This window comes from Meriones unguiculatus, chromosome 15 (assembly GCF_030254825.1).
Source record: "Meriones unguiculatus strain TT.TT164.6M chromosome 15, Bangor_MerUng_6.1, whole genome shotgun sequence".
NCBI classification, from domain to species: domain Eukaryota; kingdom Metazoa; phylum Chordata; class Mammalia; order Rodentia; family Muridae; genus Meriones; species Meriones unguiculatus.
In genome coordinates this window covers 15,322,989-15,347,068 of record NC_083362.1, presented here as the reverse complement: position 1 = coordinate 15,347,068, position 24,080 = coordinate 15,322,989, and the positions used below count along the sequence as shown (strand labels likewise).

The following is a 24,080-nucleotide window of genomic DNA, read 5'->3' as shown; positions in this document are numbered from 1 at the left end:
ACCCTAGGTCACGTATCTACAGAAGGTCATGGGTGCCACTACCCTTCGAAACGCAGGTCTACATCTAAGGGCCCGAATGGATTCTATACTTATATATATAATATTTATTACACACACACATATACATATATATACATGTATCTTTTGCTGAGAAATAACTTAATTTTACTTTTACTACTGGGAAAACAAAACCCAAACAAACAAGGCTTCTTTCTTCCCTGTAACTGTCCTGTAGTTAATTACAGTAGCCATTAGTTACTGTGTGTCCAGCACTCTCCAGACACAAGTCATGCCCCTAAAGGTCAGAGGCCAACCTGTGGGAGCGGTTCTCTCCTTCCATTATATGGGTTCAGGGCACTGACCTCAGGTCCTCACACCTGGAGGCCAGCGGCACCTTTCCATGCTCAGCTAGCTCGCAGGCCCTGGAATCTGCATTTTGAGGCTCACTGGAGGGTTTCGACCTCAATTCAATTCCTTTGCCTATCTGAGATGTACCTGAAACGCAAATGACCATAAAACTGCAACTCTTTCGTCAGTACAGTTATTCATGGTACTGTTCTTTCAAGGTTAATTCCTACGACTTTCCACGGAGCATTTCCTATAATGAATGAACAACTGCAGCAAATGAAACACTGGTCACCTTTATCTAGGCCTGGAGCAACTCAGCAAGCCTTCACCTAGCACAGCAGCGTCTTCTAGTTCTGCTCCAGCGCAGCCCGACAAGGAGCCCCTTTCTTCGCTGCCGGGACCCTGGAAGCAGCAGGGCCGGACTAGGGTCCGCGCCAGGACAAATGACAACCGCCTTCCTGACCTTGACTAAGCTAGAGGTGAAGTTCCCGGCCCGCAACCCGCCGCCACCACCGCCGCGGAGCATCCCAGCGGCTCAGAGGACGAAGGCCGCGGCGACCCTGCCGCCGTCAGCTGACCTGTCCGGCGCCCTGGGGTCGCCCGGAACCAAAGCTGAGGGAGGCACGACGGCCGGGCGACTGCGGCGACAGCTCCCGGGGTCACCCCGAGCCTCTTACCCACTGAGCGGTGAGGCCGGTCGCCCTGGCCCGCAGCGCCAAGGAGAACATGGCGGACTACACGGTCCTCCCGCTCCCGCAGCTCTAGGCCGACTCCGGAACGAACGAGCCGGAGGCCAGCGAGCGCGCCCCCGAGCCCAGGACGCACGGCGCGCGCGCTCACGAACCCGGGCCTGGGCGAGGGCGCGCGGGGGCTGCTGGGACCGGTGGGCGGACCCGAAACCGTCCGGGCCCTAAAAGGCCGCTGCCTCCCGTGCTCATAGAGGAAGCGCCCTCCTGGAGGCTCTGCTGACTCCTCTGTCAAACCCTTCCTCTGTCTGCTATTGCAGTTACTTCTCCCAAACTCCGTTTGGCTGACTGTTTTAAGGGCGGTTTTAAGACAAAGGGCTGCCACTAGGACATCAAGTGCCTTGGCTCCCAAGCCTTTGCTTTAGAGTACGTCCAAAGAAAGGCCAGCTGGAATTGACTTCGGAATTTCTCTGGCAAGTGGGAGGTGGAACTGATGACTGTTGATGCCGCGCGCTGGATGAAGAATTCTTTGTGTCTCTGTGTGCACTAGACATTTTCCATAATGAAACTGGTGGAGGGAGGAAGCCACCGCCTTCCTGATGTTTGATCGTCTCTGGAAATTCTTAGCAGCTCTAGTACGCACCGTGCTGTTTCCAGCCTTAGACATTTTAGGCAGAGTCTGTCAAGGATACTAAATGCCTTGGTTCTCATTGCACTATCTTCAGTATTAGTTTGCCACGTCTATATTTGCTTCAAAGGAAAAGATAATCTGGCCCTCAATATTGATTTTTCTTATTTGTGTGTGTGTGTGTGTGTGCACCCAAAATTATTGTCATCATCACTATTAGCAACAGTAATAGTTTGGCCTTTTCAGAGTCTCATGTAGCAAAAGCTGGTCTCAAACTCACTATAGCTAAAGCTGGTCTTGAACTCATGACCTTCATGCCACCACCTGCCAAGTGTCATTCACCACCCAACCCAGTTCACTTAACATTTATACACATAATTCTTACCCAACTAAAATCAGACCACGTTACAAATTAAATTCAAAGAAATTCACAAATAGATTATATGGATACTGCATGGATTCTTCATTTGTTACTTCACTGTATTTTCCTGGGGGTTTCTCTGACCTCCTTGTCCAGATTAGTCATGGAGGTACCTCAATAATATTCCTGCCTCCACTCTCGCTATATTTGCCACTAGATTATAACCACCCCGGGTAAAGACTTTTCCATATTCTTTGATTCAGCAACTTGCACTGTACTTGCCATATGAATGGCCCTCAATAAGTCTGTAAGCTGAATGAAAATATTTTGTATAGTGCAAAGAGTTTGCCTACCCAGTTTCTGATGGAGCTATGATAATTATGTGTATATCAATGAGAGGGTTTTTGCTCCAAATAACCAGAGACTTAACTAAAGTAGATAAACAATGTCAGGTTTGTCCAGTGGGAGTGGCACACGCCTTTAATCCCAGCACTAAGGAGACAGAGGCAGGCTCCTTTGTGAGTTCCAGAGCAGCCTGGTCCACAAAGTGATTTTCAGGGCAGTGAGAGCTGTTACATAGGGAAACTCAGTCTCAAACAAACAAGCAAAAACAATGTCAGGTTTACTGTCTTACCTGAAAAATCATTCATAACTCCAGTTTCAGGGGATCTGATGCCCTCTTCTAACCTCCAAGGTACCAGTCACACACGTGGTGCACATCCATGGAGGGAGAACACTCATACACATAAATAAATCTAAATTTTTAAAGGCATTTTTAGGACTGGCAAGGTAACTTAGCAGGTAAGGACACTTAGACCAAACCTGTAGACTAGAGTTTGATCCCAGATGGTCCCAGGAGACAACAGACCACCCCAAATTGTACTCTGACCTCCAAAAGGCACACGAATGTCCATACACAAACATACATGAACATGTGCACACACAAAAGTTGAAAAAATGAGGACTATAGTGTAGATTTAGTATAGTAATTAAGAAAGAGATGCTCGGGAAATGAGCAAAGCATACCTAAAAGTATGGATGTGGTTTCTCAAAGGAGAGTTGCACTTCCTCGTCTTTCCAATAACCATTTGTACGGTTTGGTGAATTCTGAAAGTAGCTTCAAAAGATTGCTGTGAATTTAAATGAGGGGACTAGAGAGAGGGTTCCGTGATTAAGAGCACTGGCTGAGGATTACATTCCAGGGACCCATGCAGGAGCTCACAGCATCTCTAACTTCAGTTCCAGGGGATCTGATGCCCTCTTCTGGCCACTGCAGGCACCAGGCATGCAAGTCATACACACACATCCATGCAGACAAATGGCCCATATACATAACAATAAAATAATTAAATCTTTGAAAGAAGGAAAGAAGGCAAGAAAGAAACTCCTGGGGCTGAAGAGATGGCTCAGAGGTTAAGAGCACAGGCTGCTCTTCCAGAGGTCTTGAATTCAATTCCCAGCAACCACAATACAATGGTGGCTCACAACCATCTATAATGAGATCTGGTGCATCAATGAATCTTTAAAAAAAAATTTTTTTTTCCTGGTTGCTGTGGCAATCTTTGCAGGCTGCTGCTGGTTCCCTGGTACTTTTCAGCTGATGGAAGGGGAGTGGATTTCTCCCAGCAAGGAGTGTTTCTTTTGTGGTCGCTGCCTCACTAAAAGCTCCTCAGCAGCGGGCTGTCTGTGGCACCTTTGCCCCTAAGGCTTTGGCCTGCTGCCCATTAGAAGACTGTCGGAAAGTGAGTATAAGGGGTGGGTGGGGGTGGGGCAGAAGGAATAGGGGAGACTTTCCTGACACCCTCACTACACATATGCACGATGACTGTCCATCTCCTGCAGTGGTTTCTCATTCCTAGCAAGCAATATTCTATAGTCTGTTTCTGTGCAGAATTTGACTACCTCAGGTCTAATCATTCCGTATCTGTCCGGTTCTATATTGAACTTTTAGAGTAAGTTGGAATCGAAGGAACTTTTTACCCTCAGAGGTGAACACAGGAAAGGCAGGCTCTTTTTAAAGATTTATTAAGCCATTCGAGTATGCATGGCTGGAGAAGAGGGGAAGTCTGGGGGACTTCCACCTGATGTCGAGTAGTAGGGTAAGGCGCTGGCTTCTCGGAGCTGGGAACAGAAGAGATCTCGGTTTTCCACACAGCGCGAGCGCAGAGAGTAGGGCGGCTCCCTGGCCTGGGCCCCTCCCCCTAGCATTCCCCAGAGCCGGAAGTCGAAGGCTGAGTTGAGACCCGGCGGATCCTAGGATCCGGAGGAGCGGGGCCCGGGGAGGGGGCGGAGCGGGGCGGGGCTGCGGGCGGCAGCGCGAGCCCGGAGCCGCAGCCTTCGGTCCGGCGAGCCGGGCGAGCTCGGTGTGGGCGGCGAGCCCGGGACCCCGAGGAGGCTGCGACCCTGCGGCGGATCGGCTGCAGGCAGGTGAGGGCGCCGGGGGCGGGGCGGAGCGGGACAGGCCGTGAATGGCCGCACTCGAGCTGCCGGGAATAGGCCCCTTCGCTTCCGGGCGTTTCCGGGGAGCAGGGTGTGGGAGGACCATGTGCACCCGGGTCCCGGGCACCTGTGAAATCACGGAACTGCACGGGAGACACGCGCGTGGTGGGCGTTGGTGATCTGTATTAGTCCGGACTATTTACCAGATGCCAAGCGCCGGCCGCTAGGAACGTCATTCACGCTGTCAACTTAATATAGTTATAAAAGTTATCGATCAACACCATGGTTCGGGAATGTGTTCATGGGATGCCTGAACAGTGGAAATGAGCCAGCAGGTATCAGGCCAACATAGAACTGCAGTCCCTTGTAGGAGGGAGGAAATACTTTGTCTCAGAACAAAACCCGCATAAAGACGACCTCTGGTAAATTGCTTTTAGTTTTCAGCTATTTACTATTTCCCCCTACTAAGGAGGTCGCCTTCAATCCGTTTTAGATGGTGTTTTGGAAACTTTCCGAGGGCGCAAACAGACATCTACCCCCTCCTTACAGGGCCCCGATGACATACCAAAATACAATTCCCCAGAAGCCCCCCTTGCTGCCGAACCATTGAGTTTACAGGACTTACCTCCTGAACATGTGTGACCCAGAGCACGGAATCACCAGAAAGTCACCCCTCAGTTAACTTTCCGGTGTGTACCCCAAGACGACTAGGTGATGTGCAATTAGGGCAGAATTGTATATACCAGTTCAGAAGGTGCAGGAGGGAGGGGCAGAACACCTACACACCCACACACCCCAGGAAGCATGTCAGTAATCAACAGGCCTATCTTGAAGTTCACATTAGGAGTGGTGATTGTTGCTCCAGTGAAGAGGATGGCTGTTAGCCCTGGAGGATAGAGTTCGGGACAGTGGCACCCCACTCGTTCGCAAGGAGAGCCCTCCACCTCTTCCTAAAAGAGTTTATTGTGAAGATGAACAGTTGCCATGATGCTGACTGACCAGTGAGGCTCAGAACAGAGTCTCTGGTTTTCCCCTTAACACCAGGACCCACCAAGTCAGAGTATCAAGATAAGCTGTCTGACAGTTGGGACTAAAAAAATGAAAATGTGAACTCTTAAAACGGTTTGCATATTTATGAATACAAATGACAGAACATTCTGATAAATAACAAAGTCTGAATTAGAGAATTGATTCCTATCCAGGATTGAGGGCAAGCTAAGCATTTTACTGTTGAAAATATTGTTTGGCCTGCCCAAAGTTCCTCACTTCAAATTGGGAGTACTGATAAATTCATGGATACTAAGAGTGAAAAGAGAAAAACTGTTGGAATGAGGTGGCTATTGGAATGAGGTGGACTGGCCGAATTGCTCTGTGGTATCTGCAGCTATTATTAGCAACTGGTAGAATAGTTATGAGTAATATTTAGTATTAGAAGTGGCAATAGAGCATATTTTACTCCTGAAGGAAGTTGAATAAAGATAGCCACTTAAGGGGGCTGGAGAGAGATGGCTCAGAGGTTATGTGCACTGGCTGCTGCTTTTCCAAAGATCCTGAGTTCAATTCCCAGCAACCACAGGGCACCTCACAACCACCTATAATGAGATCTGATGCCCTCTTCTGGAGTGCAGGGGTACTTGCAGGCAGAACACTGTATACATGATAAATAAATAAATCTTAAGAAAAAAAAGATAGCCACTTAAGAGCTACCTACACCATAGAAGTTTTACTAAAATGACAATGTCACAATTAATCTTGATTCTTATGCCAAAGCCCATTCAAGGATATGTCTTGCCTAAAAAGAGCAACAGACTTTTTCCTAAAAAACATTTAATTATCATGTGTGTGTTTGTGCGTATGAATGTGTATGTGGTGTGGGTGAGTACATGTGTGTCTTGTTAAATATATGGAGGTCAGAGGGCAATTTTGGGGAGTGGGTTCTCTCCATCTACCATGTTGGTCACAGAGACCCAACTCAGGCCAGCAGGCTTGTCAGCAAGAGCACTGACCTGCTGAGCCATCTTATCAGCCTGAGAATTAATTCTTTAGAAGCAGACAGCGTTGAGAAAAGGATAAGGAAGAAATTGGGTTATGTTCGCTACACATGTGATTTTCAGAGTGAAAATAATTGGGCGACGTTAACAGTATGTTTAAGTTAGCTCTCTAAATCTAATATGTGACAGTTTCGGCATGTAACCAATATAAAATATGAAAGATGTTTTACTTGGGAGGCTTTGGTTGCATAGAGCTCGGCAGCTGCATGCCACTTTGTCACCTCACTGGACAGCCCAGGTCTCAGGCTCGCATGCATGGCTGGAGTCTAAACTCCTCCCTTTGAGAGTCATTGCTTTCCCCCACTGGCTTCTATTTATCCTTGTCTTTCTTGCTGCATCTCCCAGGATTCTTACTGGGAAACGCTGAGATATCCTTTGCCTTCCTGCTGCAAGCCCAGTGCTCCAACTCCAGCTGTTATTTACACTTGATGGAGAGCCGCTTCCCTAACTCAGTGCTCTGCAGTAAAAGCTGAATTCACAACTGGGTCAGAGCCCTGGTGGGGATGTGACAGCCAGCCCTAACCTGATGGCCCTGCGTTGTTGCCTGCTCTAGCCCAGGCAGCTAATAACACTTGCCCCACAGTGCTCAGCACTGTGTAATCATTTTACCTGTAACTCCCTGGTGATGGCTAAAGAAACTCAGTATGGAACCAGGCATCCCTTAAGGGCTGTTGACCTTTCCTCCCGGGAATGTCTGGGAGATCGTGTGACCTGTTGAGATAAGAACAGGATAATGGGCCAGTGTGGTGGTGTGAGGCATTTGGGAGGTAGAGCAGACAGATCTCAGGTGAGTGACCAGCATAGTGGGTTTCCTGCTGTTAGGTATTTAACTGCTGCTTTCTGGTTATGTAAACTTGCTGTTTAACTCTTTGCGTCTGCCTGTTGTGTGTGGGGATGGGGATGGAGGGATGGAGTGGTCTTTTTATCACTGTACAGTGGGAAAGAGGAACAGCTGAGGGAGTAAAATGACGTTCTTGCCCGGCTGTGGGGTCCGTAGAATATTGTCATGTCCACCTTAAACATCACCTTTTAAACTCTTCCTTTAGATGTGCCTTCACACCCCACCCCCAGCATGGCATGCTGCTTGGCTCTAAGGCTGCTGTCCTGCTAGCTATAAGAATAGATTAATTCATTTGATCTAAATTTGAAGCAAGTCTTTGGTTTTCCCCAGTGGACTCAAACGCCACAACACTCTCAACCCAGGGGATTCAGCTGTTTTTGAGCCCGTCTGCTGTCTGTCTGCCTGGTGTTGTGTTCTACTCATCTGTGTTCTGATCAGGCTCTGCACTTAGCAGCTACTCAGGATTTACAGACAAAATGAGTAAACTGCAGGGTTCACTCATAGTTTTCAAGTGGACTGCTCCTTCCTGTTAGAGCGTATGTGTCTGTCCTGCTCTCAGGCTCACGTACACAGTGAGCCATAGAGGGAACTTTCTGTTTCTCTCTCCTGATTTTAAAGATGGGAGCCCTCGGGCTTGGATTTAGGTCAGCATGGCTTGCAAATTTGCCTCAAGACCAGTTCAAGAGTTGAGGAAACAGCTTTGAAAGGGTCTGGACTCATACAGGGTTAGGTTCCTGGAATGGCTGTGAAGCACCTGCCTCCATCTTGGTGACAAGGTAAGTGCAGAAGGAGGAATGACACTGGCCGGGATGGTTGCTCAAGGCAGGCTTAGGTCTGGGAAGCTGAGGATGTCCTGGAACTGGTGCCAAGAAAAAGCTAAAGAACAGAAGGATCAATCATTTCAGATCTGGACAAGTCTTGGCCCTGGGTGCTAGGAAAGAGCCAGTAGCATAGGAGGAAGAGCTCAGGAGAGCAGCAGGAGGGGCCGAGAACAGGCATTAGCTTGGTAAAGACGTTGTTAGGGTACACGAGGGGGTCACACCTTGATTTTTATTACTGGGACTAACAACTGAGAGCAGGGGCCAGTTCTCAGTTTAAAGAATGGAAGGGATTATAGGAAGAAAAGGCAAGCTTTTTACAGAAAGTCCAACAGCAACTTTAAGGCCCAATAAAGCCTTCCGGTCCTTCTGTCACATTTAACCCAAAGGCACTCACACCTCCACTGGAATCAAGGGCTCCAGTGTGGTGCCCAAGAGGAAGTCTGGGGCTTAGAGCCAGGCCTAATGAATGTCTTCCTCGCTGTCTTCTGGTGAGGGCCTGGTGTTGGCCCTAAGTGTAAGGGCCTGGTGCCTCAATGTTAATTGTGTATGGCGCATCCCGTACCAGTCAGATCAATGCTGTCTTAAGTGTGATTGCTGCTTAGTGACTCTAGGGAGCAGAGTTCATTGTCCCCAATATAAATCGAGTGCTCTGGTCCTGCGGTTTGGAGATATATTTTCCTCCCTGACATTTACCAGTGTCTGTCCCTCTTGGACCCCTTGGCTCTGGCCTGGCTGAGCAAAGCCTGGATGCCCCTCCTCCTAGAGGCATTAGCCACTGCCACGTGTCTGAGGCTCCTGACTTCCTCAGACACCCAGGTGTTCACGCCTCCGCCTCCTCAGTGCAGAGACGACGCAGGAGCAGATTTGGGTGATCCCGTCCAGTCTGCTTTCTGTTTCTTGGGTGCTCTGTGGCCATGGTTGTGCTGTTCTCTGCTTTGGAGGTTGAATTGAACTGATGTGCTAAATAGGATACTTAGCAGGGTACCAAGTGCCCTGGATTTCTCAATTTTAGTCTCTGCCAATTATGAATTCCCGCCATTGTCTTCAGTCTTCTCTATTCAATAGGCCTCTGCAGAGTTCTTTCTCTGCTTCCCATGATACTTACACACCCTAAAGCTGTGTAGAAATTAGTTCCTATACGTGATAAGCCCTATCCCCCAGCAGTGTCTCATGTAGCCCTGGATGATCTTGAACTTTCTATTTATCAGAAGGTGGCCTTGAACAACAGAAGTTCTTGCTTTTGTGTCCCCAGTGCTAGGATCACAGACGTGTGACATGACTACCTTTTCTGTGTTTGCTGTGGCTAGTAGGTAGAAGGCGTGAATGGGGGGCTATGTCCGTGATGTGTTGGTTCCCGCCCACAGGCATCATGACACCCGTGAACACCCAGCACTCCTTGGCGGGCCAGCCCTATGCAGTGCCCCTCATCCAGCCAGACCTTCGGCGAGAGGAGGCAATCCAGCAGGTGGCGGATGCCCTGCAGCACCTACAGAACATCTCTGGAGACATCTTCAGCAGGTGGGACCTGTTACCAGCTGACCTGATAAAGGGCCTGGAGTCCTCCTCCAAGCAGGACTCTCTGCAGCCCTAGGAATGTACCTCCTACAGACACCGTCCTCAAGGACCCAACTATTTTCCAGTGTGGAACAAGTATGAGAGAAAAGTCCAGCTTGGAAACATTCTTACAAGTGCCTGAGCACTCACCACCTACTTGTCTGATGTAGCCCCTTAGGGTTGTGGGTCTGTGGGTTGCAGTGGTGCTTCTAGGCTCTTCCCATGTGATTGCGTCCTTCCCTGGCTCCTGAGGTCAGCCAGCCCTGACTTGGGGTTTGGGCCTAGGGCTATGTGCATGGAGTATGGCACTGCCCCTTCCAACTAGAGTGTAACCTCTGGGACGACAGACCTAAGCGCTGTTAGGCTTTCCTTAGCTCCAGCTACGTACTGAGGAACGGGTCATACGATGGTTCTGTTCCTGTGTGAACAAGCTAGTTTGCTACAGATGCAGATGGTTGGGTCATCCACGGCAGGCGTCTCTTAATTTTGTCAAGACACACAGTGAAAGTGAGATGGACGGAACTGATGCTGGCATGACTCAGTAGCAGCAGACTGCATTAAGGAGGTGAAATATGCTCTAAAATAACAATAGCAATTACACTTCAGTAAAGACGTAAGACAGTGGATCTCATTTATTATTGTTAGGCCCAGCAAGAGCCTAAATATAAGAAGGTATGAAGAGAACTCAGGAAACTAATCATCCATTGATGCAAAATCGCAAGAGGTTCATTCTGACCATTGTGCAATGGGGTCACCCCTGCTGGTCAGCAAGGAGTGGCCCCAGGAGAAGAAAGACCTTAGTTTTTTAAAAGACAAGACGTGGGGAATTCTAGGGGTTGCCTTCTTGGCAATTCATGATTGGATGAGGTATTTAACTTTTAAAATGATTGCTTGGTTCTGGGCACCCTTAGGTCTGGTCAGCCCTGTCATAAATATCTGATCTTCAAGTCAGTTTGGAATTTCCTGCCATATGAGATATAGCCACAGTTAAAGGTGGGAAAGTGACTAACTCATCCCGTGTCTGTTCTGAGGAGTGGGGGGTTACAGGCTTTGGATCTAAGGTCAGGAGAAGGATTGGGGCCATTTGGCCCAGTTTCCAAACAAAGCTCATCTCACAGGTGCCAGATGGTGATTTTCTCTCCATTTAGTAGAGATCTCTGCTTGTTCTCTTCCTTATCTCTGCTCTCACAGATGGCTAATGTCAGGAACTTTTACATTCCTCGGCTCTCTGGAGAAGCACTAAAAGGCTTTAATTAACATGGGCCTAAAACTTGAAAAAATAAGTTATAAGGCAATTAAAGAAACGTAGGTTACAAAGTTAGTCTGATTCTTTCATTATCATCACTATATATATTATATTGGGCATAGTTGTATGTGCTGTGTTTTATGCTCCTGGCTAAACAGTTGTTTTTCACTAGTATGTCATCACACCCAGGATTAATGTTGCATTATGGCAACATTACCATAGCTACTAGGGGAGGGGAGGTTTTCTTCTCTATTGTGATGTTATGGGTCATGACTGCGGTCCTTCATTGGCTGAAGCATCACGGTGTGCTGACCTGACTGTAACTGATTTTGCGTCTAGTTAACTACAGTTGTACTAAAGGTCTTTATATAGCATTGCCCACCATTGATCTCGCTGCATTAGTTCTTTTAACCCTTGGAGCTACTGTATCCTTCCTTCTTTTGGGGGTGAGCAAAGGAATAGGGTATTTCAGTCTCCATTTGGCGGGCCCTGGATTCTGGTTGGCATCCTGGATCTTGGCTTCTGGATGGAGAGCAGGGGTTCCGTTTCTCTCAGGGGCAGCTAGAGCACTTCAGGGTGAAGCCTGAGTGCACTAAACCAGGGTGTGGAAAAGGTTTTCCAGAGAGCGTTACAGTTTTGCTCTTTTAGCATGAGATTGCTGGTGGCAAGGGAAGCTTGGGCGCTCTAAAGCCAAAGTGCCACAGCTCTTGCTCAAGCTGCGGTGCTGAGCACGATAGAGGCACATGCCAAGGGCCATGTCTGGTTGGCTTGCAGCCAAGACACAGGCCTGGTGAGTCCCGGGCCCAGTGAGGCCCAGGCCCAGCAGGTAGGAGGGCAGCCCCAATCAGGCCTGGCAGACCACAAGAGCAGTATAAACAATATAAATATAAGCAATATAAACCCTGAGCAGAGGGAGGGATTTTGAGGGTTAGTGTATTTGCTTCACTGGGGTCAGGAGGTCAGGGATACTTAAGGAGAAGAAAAATACAGTACTTAATTATCCTGTAGGGGAATCTCCAAGTACAGTTGAAGGTCACTGCTGGACCAAGATCATTAGCAGGTTGGGGCATTTCTAGGAATTCCTAGATGCTTGCTAACGCAGTTTCCTTACCAGGGAAAGGCTGGTCTGTATCTGCCCTGAGGGCTATGTGCTGCTCCTTAGCTCCCTTATCCCTATGAGACCTGGAGTCCCCCAAATCAGGGAAGACTTTAAAACCCAGCTGAGAAAAGGGAGTCTATCATCATAGACTGAGTGTAACTAAGTAACTTCAGCCTTATCCAGCAGAGCCCTAACTCTAACCCCCCAGGCTATCACTGACCCAGTCAGACAGTGAACTTGCTGTGTGCTGGAGGATGACCTTGAGCTTCTGATCCTCCTGCTTTCATCTTCCAGGTGTTGGTGTCAGAGGCCTCTATCATCATGCCTGGCCACCTCTCTTTTGTAGACAGGAAACTTGGGCAGAAAAATAAAGCCATGTAGTAAGCGGGTTAAGGCGCTTGCTACTGAGCCTGATGATCAGAGTTTCATCCTCAAGACCCACACAGTAGACAGAGAGAACTGATTCCCCAAAGGTTGTCATTTGACTGCTGCATACACCCTATAGAACGTGCTACCCAAGTCCCCCATGCACGCACACAGAGTAAATAAATAAGTAAATGTGTGTGTGTGCGTGTATGTGTGTGTGTGTGTGCGCGCGCGTGTTTTAAAGCCAAAGAGATTTCAACAGATGACAGAGACAGGATTAAGCCCAGAAAGTGTGCAGCAGATTGTGAGAAGGTTGCCATCTCTGTGAGTGGTGGAGGGTGAGGGTCTGTACACTTACTGGGGAGTCCTGGCAGGTGTAGAGGGGTGGAGGAGGGGGTGCGTGAGGAGTAACATTCCCTAAAGAAATTGAGAGTGGGAACCATAAGGCAGGGAGGCCTGAAAGGAGTCTGGAGCCGGGAGAAGCGGGAGGGCCTTCCTGGTCTTTGGTGGTGTTGAATTTGTATTTGTCTGTTTCCTATCACTGTGACGAGACCCGAGACCGTCGGCTTGAAGAACAGGTTCATTTGGACTCAAGAGTCGGTGGGCTTCAGTGTGGTTGTTGGCCATGCTGCTTATTGGTAGCACAGTGCATCTTGGTGGAGTGTGGGGGTAAGGAGTCGAATGTGAGTTCTGAGAGTAAAGAAGCAGGAGGAGGAGGCTGGGATTCTGTATTCTTTTCAAGGACATAACTCCAATAGGTTCCTAGCACTAGGCTCCACCTCTAAAAAGAGCCGATACTTCTTTTTAATTTTTTAAAAAAATTTATTGTATGTGTATGCATACCAGAAATGGGTATTAGATCCATTGGGACTACAGTTACAGCTGGTTGTAAGCAATATGTAAGGGCTGGGAATTGAACTCAGGACCTCCAGAAGAACAGTCGATGCTCTTAACCTTAACTGGTGAGTCATGTCTCCAGACCTGAGTCCCCTGCTCCTTTGTTTGCTTGTTTGTTTTTGTTTTTTAAGGCAGGATCTCTTTGTATCCTGACTGTCTTGAAACCCACTCTGTAGACCAGGCTGGCCCGGAACTCACAGAGATCTGCCTGTCTGCTTCCCCAGTGCTGGGATTAATGGCGTGCACCACCACTGCCCGGCTGAGCCCTGTCTCCTTAGTACTATCACAGGTAGCCAGCAAGCCTTTACCATAAGGGACACAGCCAAGCTGCAGCAGAGCTGAGAGACGCAGTTGTCTGAGTTCCAGAACTTATCTAGAACAGTCTTGGGCGGCGTGAATCTTCATTCAGTGTTGATTTAAAGGATATAGTTGATAGTGACTGTAGGTTCCTTGTCAGGTCCTAGGTTTTGTGAGTGCCCAGGTCCTCTCTTTGATCATGAGTGACCTGAGATGATCTTGTCTCCTGCCTGGTTGTCCCTACCTTGTGTTTCGCCTAACATTCCTCCTACCAAGAAAAGTTCTTTGTTGTTGTTTGTTTTTTCAGGTGTATTTATTTTAGCTAGGCAGAGGCCTCTTTGTGGAGATTTCCAGTTAGGCTAAAGTATATCTGCTGATGGCAGAGTCCTGATTCTGTTAATTTATTAGTGAATCTACAGGAAAACAGGAAGTAAGAGATTCAAAAAAAATCACTCACATAAGCATTCAAGGGAAAAATGTCAATGAAGTTAAGAATTTTAACTTCAACAAGTTCCCACAAGCTTCCATATGTTGGTGTGATTTCAGCTAGCATCTCTTCTGCAGAAACTGCAGCAACTTTAGGCTGCTAGGTCCACAGTATCAGCCCATACATGTATATAGACAAACAATTAGACATATAGACCTGCACATATTCATACACACATACAATAGATGATACAAAAGGAGCTCCTTACATACAGGTAATTGACATACACTCATGTAACATATGTACATGAAACAGGCAGACATATTTACATGCAAACATATCTATTTACATATTTACAATGCATGGATATAGGGCTTCAACCCTACTAGTCTTCTATTAATGTTTATTGTCTGGTCTCAGCCTTATACTTCTGAGACAAAGGAGTTACCTCATATTCAAAAAGGCAATTGATCACAAAAGCAGACGAATTCTGAAATACAACAGGTTACATGTTTTAAAACTCAACATTTCTTGGGCTAGAGAGATGACTCAGAGGTTAAGAGCACTGGCTGCTCTTCCAAAGGCCTTGAGTTCAATTCCCAGCAACCACATGGTGGCTTACAGCCATCTGTAATGAGATCTGGTGCCCTCTTCTGGCGTACAGGCACACATGCAGGCAGAACACTGTATGCCTAATAAATAAACCTTAAAAAAAAAGATTGGGGGTTAAAAAAACAACTAAACATTTCTTATCTATGTATCCATTACGTAAGTTCATAGTGAGTTCAGAATGACAGAGGTTAACAAGGACTATAGGTTAACAGGGTCTAAAAGTTACAAGAATATGTTTTTTCAATTAGGACTGACCTGGCTATATATTTTCTCTTAGTCTATAGTGAGTTCTGGACAATAATTTTATCTTTCATTCCAAGAAACAAGCTAAATTAAAATGACAGTATATTATGCCATAAGCTGACAAGGTATAAGGAATTACAATAGAACAGTTTGTATTTAATGACATCAAGGTTTGACTTATTTTAGACATTTCTTGGTAGCACCACTGTGCTTGGGTTCATGGGAAGTTTGAACCAACTCGCCTAAATTTATGGTGTATACCAGGATTCGTGAGTGAAGACTCACCAAGCCTGTGTCCTAGTGAGGCTTCTGGAGGTTCTCAAACATATTTATAGCAGGCATAAACTTTCTAAAATTGTGTTAGAAGTTCTAAATTTAACAATTTAACTTGAAAGTTGTTTGGATCAAATCAGGAATTCTATAATCAGGAATTAATTCATCTGAACAGCATTGCATCTTCAGTACAATCCCGTAGGAAGTTTGTCCAGTCAGAGTGGGTAAGAAAGTGAGGGTTCGCACCATGCCAGATTTTAGAGAAATGCAGCACTGCACAAATGACAGGGTTGTCAGAGGTTGGAAGCAGTTCTGGGGTGCATCGTGGTACAGACCTTGCAAAGTACTGGATCACCTTCCAGAAGGCCCACTTGCCTAATGAGCTCCTTTGACAGAATGGCTCCAGACAAAGTAATGAATAGATCGAATGGAGCAGGCTTTTGCAACGAAGGGCTTAAATGATGCCATCATGGCCTTTCTCCCTCCCCCTGCTTTCCTCCCCTCCCCTCCCCATCTCCTGTCCCCTTTCCCCTTGTGACTTCTGGATTGTCTGTGTTCACAGACAGGTCTTGCTCTAGTGATGTCATGGTGAAGCCAGTCAGGGAAAAGCTCTCAAACCCAGACAAGGGTCCAGCAGGAAAAAGGTTTTTCTTGTGCCAGCACTTCTTGTAGACGTAGCACCAGCCCTTGTAGCCTGGCTGGATTTGCCTATCTTCTGCAGTCAAGAGCTGCTACCAAGGGGTTATCACACACCAATCATCCTGGCCCCAGGTTACAGGCATCCCTCTAGAGTTCTGGGTAGATTTTACCTGCAGCCTGGGATTGAGCTTGTGTGAGAGCTACAGTTCACAAAGAAAAGGAATGTTACTTGAATTAGGAGGAAAGACTCACTCCTACATAGGGCCAGGCAGAGTTCAAAGGGATGGAGAGGTTATGGATAGGGTTCAGATCTGAACAGAAATGGCATCGATGAAGTTTAGAAACGAGGGTTGGAGGCCCAGACAGGAGCCTGAATACAACAAGCAGTATGGTCTCTTGTAGGCCGTGGAGAAGGGGCCCTGATGTGCGGGGATAGTAAATGGTCAAGATTGCAGACATGTGTGCTTGGAACACGCTGTCAGCTTGTTTATGTCAGAGAGGGCTGTGAGTCTTGGGGACTTTGCCTGCTGTTCCTCTGTCCGCAGTCATCCTGTGGGAGAATTCAGGCAGGAGGCTTGACTGTAAGCGGGGCTGGGTGAACAGTTGGGGCCTGTGACTAAGGTCTACGGGGCTTCTTGTGTTTGGACAGGGCTGCATGATTTATCCTGGAGACTCACAGAACCATGTGAGGTTCCGAAACAGAGGAACAGTGGGGCAGAAGAATTGAGGAAGGACAAAAAGAGGAGTGGTTGGGTCCCAGGGCCAGCCTGCAGAGCTATTGATTCAGGACAAGACAGGGTCAAGGCTGTAGTTCTAGCCTAGGAGGCAGAGAGGACTGGAGAGGGAACGTCTCAAGGGAAGCAGCAGTAGCTTATAAGAACAGGGAACTCGGGAAAATGGAGTCAGGGAGGGATGGGGTGCTTTCATCCGCTTGTCCCTGCTGCAGCCATCTACAGCCTGTGGGGCCTTCAATGCTTGGTCCTGTGCAGTGAGGATGGCCCGGTTGCTTGGGAACCACTTCCAGAAACAGACGGGTTGAGTGGGAGACGCTGAGTTTCTGCCAGGCGCTGATGCAATTGATTCTGCACAGTGCACAGGATGGTGATCTGGTGCCTGCTCAGCACTGAGAATTGGCCCTTGCCTCCTGTGGGAACTCGGCAGAGAAGGATCAGAGCCTCTGGGGATGTCTCTGGATGCTTCCACAGGGGGCCCCTCCCTTTGCCTACATAGGGAACCTGTGACCTGCCTCCCACAACTTAGATACACTCAGTAGGAGCTGGAATTGATGTCCCCGGGGAGCTAGACAGAGTCTGTGAATGTGTGGACATGCCAACCTGCACAGGCCCAGCCATGTTCCCCACATCCCCCATGTCTTCCGCCTGCTCTCCTTCATCCTTCTTCCTGCCCCTTCCTTTCTTTTCTCTTGCTTCTTTCCCTTTCTTACCCTTTCCCTTATCCTTGCTTCCTGCCTACTTCCCTTTCCTCCAAGTGGCATTTGGCCACTACAACGTTCCAAGAGGAGAGAGTTAGTTGTCTGAGTAATTAACAGGTTACTCAGAACTGTCTCAGAGATTAGAAGACATTCACCAAAGGCAGGAGTCCCGTGTCTCCATGCTTTAGGGGTTGCTAGGGTGTGGGGAGGTGGCAGTTACCTTTGTTAGGGATATAGGAGAACAGATGGGCAGAGAGTTGAAGGGGAAATTATTCTTCAGTGGTGGGTGCATGGTCAGTGAAGCCCTGCAGAGGCGGGGTCTACCTGGCTTCATGGAGAGTGTGGGCCCTGTTTAGAGATGGGGGACAGGTCATCTAGAAACCCTCCTGGTCATCTCTTCATTCCCCGGAAGAGCCTTCTTTAAAGTGTTGTGCTCCACTGGGCGGTGATGGTAGTGCATTGTTGCAGGGTATTTGATCACACTGTGAACCCCAAGATTGTGTTGTTTCCTGGAAAAACCCATTTCTAGTTGTGGATTGGCTCAGCCCTAGCACACACCTTTAAGCCAAGAGCTTTCTGCTTGAGTACTGTAAACAGGAGAGGCGGAGCAAACAGCCTGTTGACAGGGAGTGAACATAGGAAAAAAACAGAGAGAATAAGAGGAAGTCAGGAGGATGCATAGAGACTCACAGGAAGTGGAATCGAGGGAGATTCAGTTTGAGGGTTTTTTTTTTGAGTCGTCGAGGAAAAGGAGTTTTCTTTTGGGGGCGTCGGCTGAGGAGGAATGTCAGCTGGGTACTTTCTCTGCCTCTCTGAGCTGGCAGGCTTTCACCCCAGCATCTGGCTCCAGAGTCTTTATTGGCAAAATTTGAGATTTTGTTAACAATATCTGGTCTACAGAGCAAGTTCCAGAACAGCCAGGGTCACACAGAGAAAGGCTGTCTCGGAAACAAACAAACAATGTGGTGCGTCAAGCTTCAAGCCAGAGGTGTTATTGGAGATCCCTCTGTGCTCCTGTGGTGCCTAAGTTACTTTTCTTGTTGCTAGGATAAATGATCCTGGCAGAAGCCACCTACAGGTGTATTTTGACTCTCAAGCTTCAGTGGCTTCCTGGGGCACATGCTCAGAGGCCTTTACTTCCTAAGGGTTTAGATGGGATCACAGGCAGGAACTGGGGTTCTCAGTGGCTGGGGAGATGGGAGAGCATTACACACATGGTCAGAGTCAGCATTACACACATGGGCAGAGTCAGCATCACACGGGGATACACCTGCTGCGGCCCAGAGGCGTGTGAGAGTGTTTGCAAAGCTTACACCCATGGGGTGGGAAGCACATGTTTGCAGTGTGAGCCCCTGGGGATGTCTCTGTGTCAGACACTGTGCAAGACTAGAGGATGGTGAGGAAAAGGGAAGGCCTAGCCTTTTGTGTACACAAGATACACAAAGGATTGTGGGGAAAAGCAAGTGGGCTAGGCCAGGGAAGTCCCAGGGACAGGTTTTCAGTCTGGTCAGGGAAGCTCCGGTGAAGAAAGGCCTTAACGAAGGGAAGGGGTTGGTCCTGTGAGTGTCACACAATGTTCCATTTGGTTCAGTGACCCAGAAGCAACACTGGGTTTGGCGCACTGGGTCCGGACACATCAGGGTCCTTGGCACTGTTATGCCCACCCCTCACTCATGGGACAGGTTAGTGGTGGAGCCCTGCAAGTCTTGCGAGCTGATGTCGGGACCTCATATTTACTCTGTGAGCCATCCATAATGTATAGGGCAATTCCTAGTCTGACTGGGGTTAAATGTAGGAGAGGACAAAGGTCTGGATGGCCATCTGGCCTTGTTGCCCTTGTTTTCTTCTCTGCATAGACCAGAAGTCTGTCAGGACCCTGTGACCATCAAAGGTAGGTGTGGGTGTAACTGCTGTCAGTAGCTGGAACTTGTATGTATCACAACCGTCTGCCTCCCTGAGGTTACACACTTGTGCATCCAGGAATCACGTCTTTTAAGATGGCATATGTGGGCACCAGAACTAGACCACAGTGGCTGCCCTTCTCTGCCCAGAGGTCATGGCACTGAGTTCCGCTGGGCTGAACAACATGGGCAGACAGAGATCAGGTGCACCGCACTAAGACCAGCACAGTGTGTAGGCTCTATGGTGTCGAGGGCTGAAGACGGGTTGGCAAGGCTCGGGTGTGCTGCTGGCACTGGTGTGCAGAGGCCGCAGAACTTGAAGTAGTCCCCAATCAGGACATTTCTCTTTGATAGGATCTCCCAGCGAGTAGAGCTGAGCCGGCGCCAACTGCAGGCCATTAGGGAGAGGGTCTCCCTGGCTCAGGCTAAGATAGAGAAGGTCAAGGGCAGCAAGAAGGCCATCAAGGTAGGCCATGACCTCTGTGATCTGTGGCTGGCGCCTTGATCTCCCTGTACCCCTGCTGTTCAGCCACACCTCACTTTCCTCCTGTCCATGTTCACCCCATAGTTAGTGCCTGCCTATGACCACTAGGCTCTCTTGACGATTTTGGGCCCAAGAGATGTCTCTCTATCCACAGGTCTTCTCTAGCGCCAAGTACCCAGCGCCAGAGCGCCTGCGTGAATATGGCTCCATCTTTACGGGTGCCCTGGACCCTGGTCTGCAGAGAAGGCCCCGTTACAGGATCCAGAGCAAGCACCGCCCCCTGGATGAGCGGGCCCTGCAGGTCTGAAAGCTCTCCTCATGTCACACATCCGAAGGCCATGGCTGCTGGGAGGCAGGGAATGAAGTTGCCCACAGATTTCGGTCTCCGTTAGGTTGGGATGGTGTTGGGTCCATAAGCCTGATACTGAAACTCTGTACACTCTGATCCTATGCCAGGAAAAGCTGAAATACTTCCCTGTGTGTGTGAACACCAAGTCTGAGCCTGAGGATGAAGCTGAGGAGGGACTTGGGGGTCTTCCCAGCAACATCAGCTCCATCAGCTCCCTGCTGCTCTTCAACACCACAGAAAACCTGTATGGGCAGGAGATGGCCAGCAGGAAGAGGGAGGGAGGCCTTGCCTGGATAGCTCTGGGTCCCTGAGCCTGGGTCCCTAATGCGGTCCTCAGGACTGACAGGCTTGATTGGGCTTTTAAGACTTGGGTATCCAAAGGACAAAGTGCTTCCCCTAGTGCATGGGAGGGGTGGTCAGGGACCTGCCAGGCCTCGGGACGGGCAATGGCCTCTTGACCCTAGCCCGCTCTACAGGTACAAGAAGTATGTCTTCCTGGACCCTCTAGCTGGCGCAGTGACAAAAACCCACACGATGCTGGGCACAGAAGAGGAGAAGCTGTTCGATGCCCCTCTGTCTATCAGTAAAAGAGAACAGCTGGAGCAGCAGGTAGGGGTGGGGTGCTTAGGCAGGCAGGCCTGGTCAGGGGGCCGTTCCAGGAAGGCTCCGCTAAGCCTCTGTCTGCCCGGCTGTGTGGGTCCACATGCTGCCTGCCCTGTGGTCACAGTGTGGCCCTGTGCTCTGCAGAGCTGTCACACTTCCTGTACCACCTGACCCCGCAGGCTCCAGAAAACTACTTCTATGTGCCAGACCTGGGCCAGGTCCCTGAGATCGATGTGCCGTCCTACCTACCCGACTTGCCTGGCATCGCAGACGACCTCATGTACAGTGCAGACCTGGGTCCTGGCATTGCCCCCTCTGCTCCTGGTGCCATTCCAGAACTGCCCGCCTTCCACACAGAGGTAGCTGAGCCTTTCCAGCCAGGTGAGCTGGGCCCTGGGATCGAGCCAGAAAGTCCTTGCGGACTCCTTCCTCAAACCCTCATACGCTCTCACTTTCCTTACAGGACTAGAGGATGGAGTGCTGCTGGCAGCACCGCCACCGCCGCCACCGCCGCCGCCGCCGCCCCCTCCCCCGGCTCCCACAGTGCTGGTCAGTGCCTCCCAACCACCGATGTTACCTGAAGTGGCAACTGCACCCAGCCAGGCTGCAAGGGAAGAAGACACTAGCAGCAGCGCGGCCCACTCGGGTAGGGGCAGTGCAGATGGGGTGCATGTGGCTGGCCCTCATTACTAGAACCTCCAGCTTTCTCACGCTGGGGTCCCTGAAGAGGTCTCTGAAGGTCCCATGTCCTAGGTCTGAGATCGACAGAGTTCTCATCCTGGGTGTCCTGACTTCTGGGGTTGATACAGTGGCTTCTGTGCTTCGCAGACCTTGAGAGTCTGACTTTCAGGACAGGATGCCATGGAAAGGCATTGTGCCCTGTGTCTGGTTAAGCCACTGGGAAAAGGGTCTATAACAAACTTGAAATTACCAAATTTCAGCTTTTGTATCATAGCTCTCAGCCTGTCTCCAGCCACTTGGAGGAGCAAACAATCCATGTTGGTTTGTGATGCTCAGTTAGAACACTCATATATTAAACTCACAGGGTCTGTCGCTGCAGCATGTCATTGAAATAAGGGGAGGAGAGATGTCAGGGCACGCGACCCCGCAGCTCATTGTCTGCAGAAGCCCGAGACTATTGTATAGTCCTAGAAGCTGTGGATGATAGGCCCCTCCATTTGCTGGATCCTGAGGTAGCCCCCAGCCTCAGGCCAGGCAGCCCTTCTCCATCCTGCAGTGCCGAACGGTCCTTCACTCCTGTCCTTACAGCCTCTGTTCAAGGAGCTCCTAAGGAGGTGGTTGACCCCTCCAGTGGCCGGGCCACTCTGCTTGAGTCCATCCGCCAAGCTGGGGGCATTGGCAAGGCCAAGCTGCGCAGTGTCAAGGAGCGAAAGCTGGAGAAGAAGAAACAGAAGGAGCAGGAGCAAGGTGAGGGAGCAAGGGTCTGTTACAGTAACCAGGCTCCCTTGGGGCTACCCTGATAGGTATCCTTGTTCCGTCGGGGGGTGGGGGGAGCTTTCCTGTCTTAAGCTCTCCCAGCTCAAGACCATGAGAAAGTAGAACCTTTGACAAGCATATTCCAAGGGGCTATGCAGGAACGTGAGGTGCTCTGAGACAGAGGACCTGGGGTTCGCCCACTCTGAGGATGAGGCTTTCTCCTCAGCAGTCTGCCAGCAGTCCTTGCCAGTGGCATCCCTGCTAACCTGTGTGTAACGTGTCCGATCCGGCACTCGGAAGTCCTGGGCTTGCCTCCTGCTTTGTGACTGTCTACCAAACGCCTGGCCTCTGAGCCTTCGACTTTGTCCATAGAGTGGTGCTGAGAACTGAAACATTAAGCCAGGCCTGGGCCCATGGACATATCAAGCTCTAAGAGTGTGTAACCAGTGCATGGCAGGAGAGCAGGTCGGGTGCTGAGAACTGAAACATTAAGCCAGGCCTGGGCCCATGGACATATCAAGCTCTAAGAGTGTGTAACCAGTGCATGGCAGGAGAGCAGGTCGGGAGTACTGCAGGGGCACGAGAGCCCACAGTGTGTGACTATCCCTGATCCTCTCCCTCCCCTGTTGCTTTACAGTGAGAGCCACCAGCCAAGGTGGGGACTTGATGTCAGATCTCTTCAACAAGCTGGTCTTGAGGCGCAAAGGTAGGCATCTCCCCCATCTCTGTCTTCAGGGGCTGGTGAGGCAGTGTTCCACCGTCTCTCTCATTGGCTCTCCCTCCCAGGTATCTCTGGAAAAGGACCTGGAACCAGTGAGGGGCCCGGTGGAGCCTTCACCCGAATGTCAGACTCCATCCCACCTCTGCCACCCCCACAGCAGCCAGCAGGAGACGAGGATGAGGATGACTGGGAATCCTAGGGGTGCGTTGGCCCTTTTCCTGCAGGAACAGCTGAGAGGGAGGGGCTCCTTGGCAGTTGGGGCCTTTCAGGTCCTGTTGCGCAAGGAGGTCCAGGAGTACAAGTGTTCCAGGTCTGTGCCCAGTTTCTCTTCCTGGAGTGCAGGCTGTGTGAGCCATCTGCTGGCTCTCCTGTTTCATGCGACTGCTTCACTTGATCCCTCCCTGAAGAGCTTCTTCCTTCAACATGGCGGAATAAACTAACCATAGACCTGAACCCCAGCCAACTGTGCCATTTTAATAAACGAAGAGTAGCCATGCTACTGATACTTCTTAGAACGTAGACTGTCCTCCTTCCCAAGTTCTCAGGCGTGGTGCAGGGTGTCTGGGGGAACTGAGCTCTTTCTCTGGGATCAAGGCAAATGGGAAATGTCTTGTGTTTGCTGAGGAGCGTGAGGACAGGAGGTGCTGCAGGCCACAGGGAGGACTTGGAGGCCAGCCAGGGAGTCCCGTGAAGGGCTGAGGATACAGAAGGGTTGGGGCTGCCATTAGGAACTGAAACTTAAATGAGGGCCCTGTGGACACAAAGCCCTGAAAATGTGGATTCCTGTGGTTTAGATGAGAGAATCAAAGGCCTGGAACACTCCCTTGACCTAGAAAGGACAGAGGCTCCTGATTCCACAGACATCTCCTCTCAAGGCCCCAGGACATTGATCCTGGCCATGGGGAGTGGGACGGGCAGATCTCGGGGTGAGCTGCCCTGGTCTAGCCAGGCAAGGCTAGGGCTTGCAGTTTCTTCAAGATGATCCATATTTGTTCCTGGTAGCTCTTTGGTATACGGGCCATCTGAGGACCACTCAGGTGTGCCACAGCCTGTCGGGATAGCTGGAGCTCTTTGGATGAAACTGCACATGCAGGGAAGTTTACCGAGGAAGCTTGGTGGAGAAGTAAAGGCAGAGTGAACCTTCTACATGCAGAGAAGGCAGGACCAAGGTGGCTTCACCTCCACTGGGCTTGGGAACCAGATTGGGAGGTGTGCCAGGACAGGAGGGTAGGCACACGCCTGTAGCCTCTCTGGCACCTGCTGGCCCTACCAGGGTCGTCCCTGAGGGCAAGGCTCTGAGTTACATGCACCTGAGCACAGTGAGT

The 24,080-nt window shown here is 49.7% G+C and overlaps 1 protein-coding gene across 2 annotated transcripts; it reads left to right on the top strand.

Moving 5' to 3' along the window:
- Positions 1 to 4,317: 4,317 nt before the first annotated feature.
- Positions 4,318 to 23,270, top strand: LOC110540767 (WASH complex subunit 1). 2 transcript variants are annotated; one of them, XM_060368246.1, is made up of 11 exons: positions 4,318 to 4,446; positions 9,540 to 9,693; positions 19,516 to 19,627; positions 19,800 to 19,946; positions 20,102 to 20,238; positions 20,471 to 20,603; positions 20,777 to 20,978; positions 21,061 to 21,243; positions 21,867 to 22,025; positions 22,672 to 22,740; positions 22,821 to 23,270. In XM_060368246.1, the coding sequence occupies exons 2-11, from the start codon at positions 9,545 to 9,547 to the stop codon at positions 22,952 to 22,954; spliced, it is 1,425 nt and encodes a 474-aa protein (XP_060224229.1). In that variant the 5' UTR covers positions 4,318 to 4,446; positions 9,540 to 9,544; the 3' UTR covers positions 22,955 to 23,270. The 2 variants fall into 2 exon arrangements, with proteins under 2 accessions (XP_060224229.1, XP_060224228.1); XM_060368245.1 differs by having other exon boundaries at positions 4,319 to 4,450.
- The last annotated feature ends 810 nt before the right edge of the window (positions 23,271 to 24,080 follow it).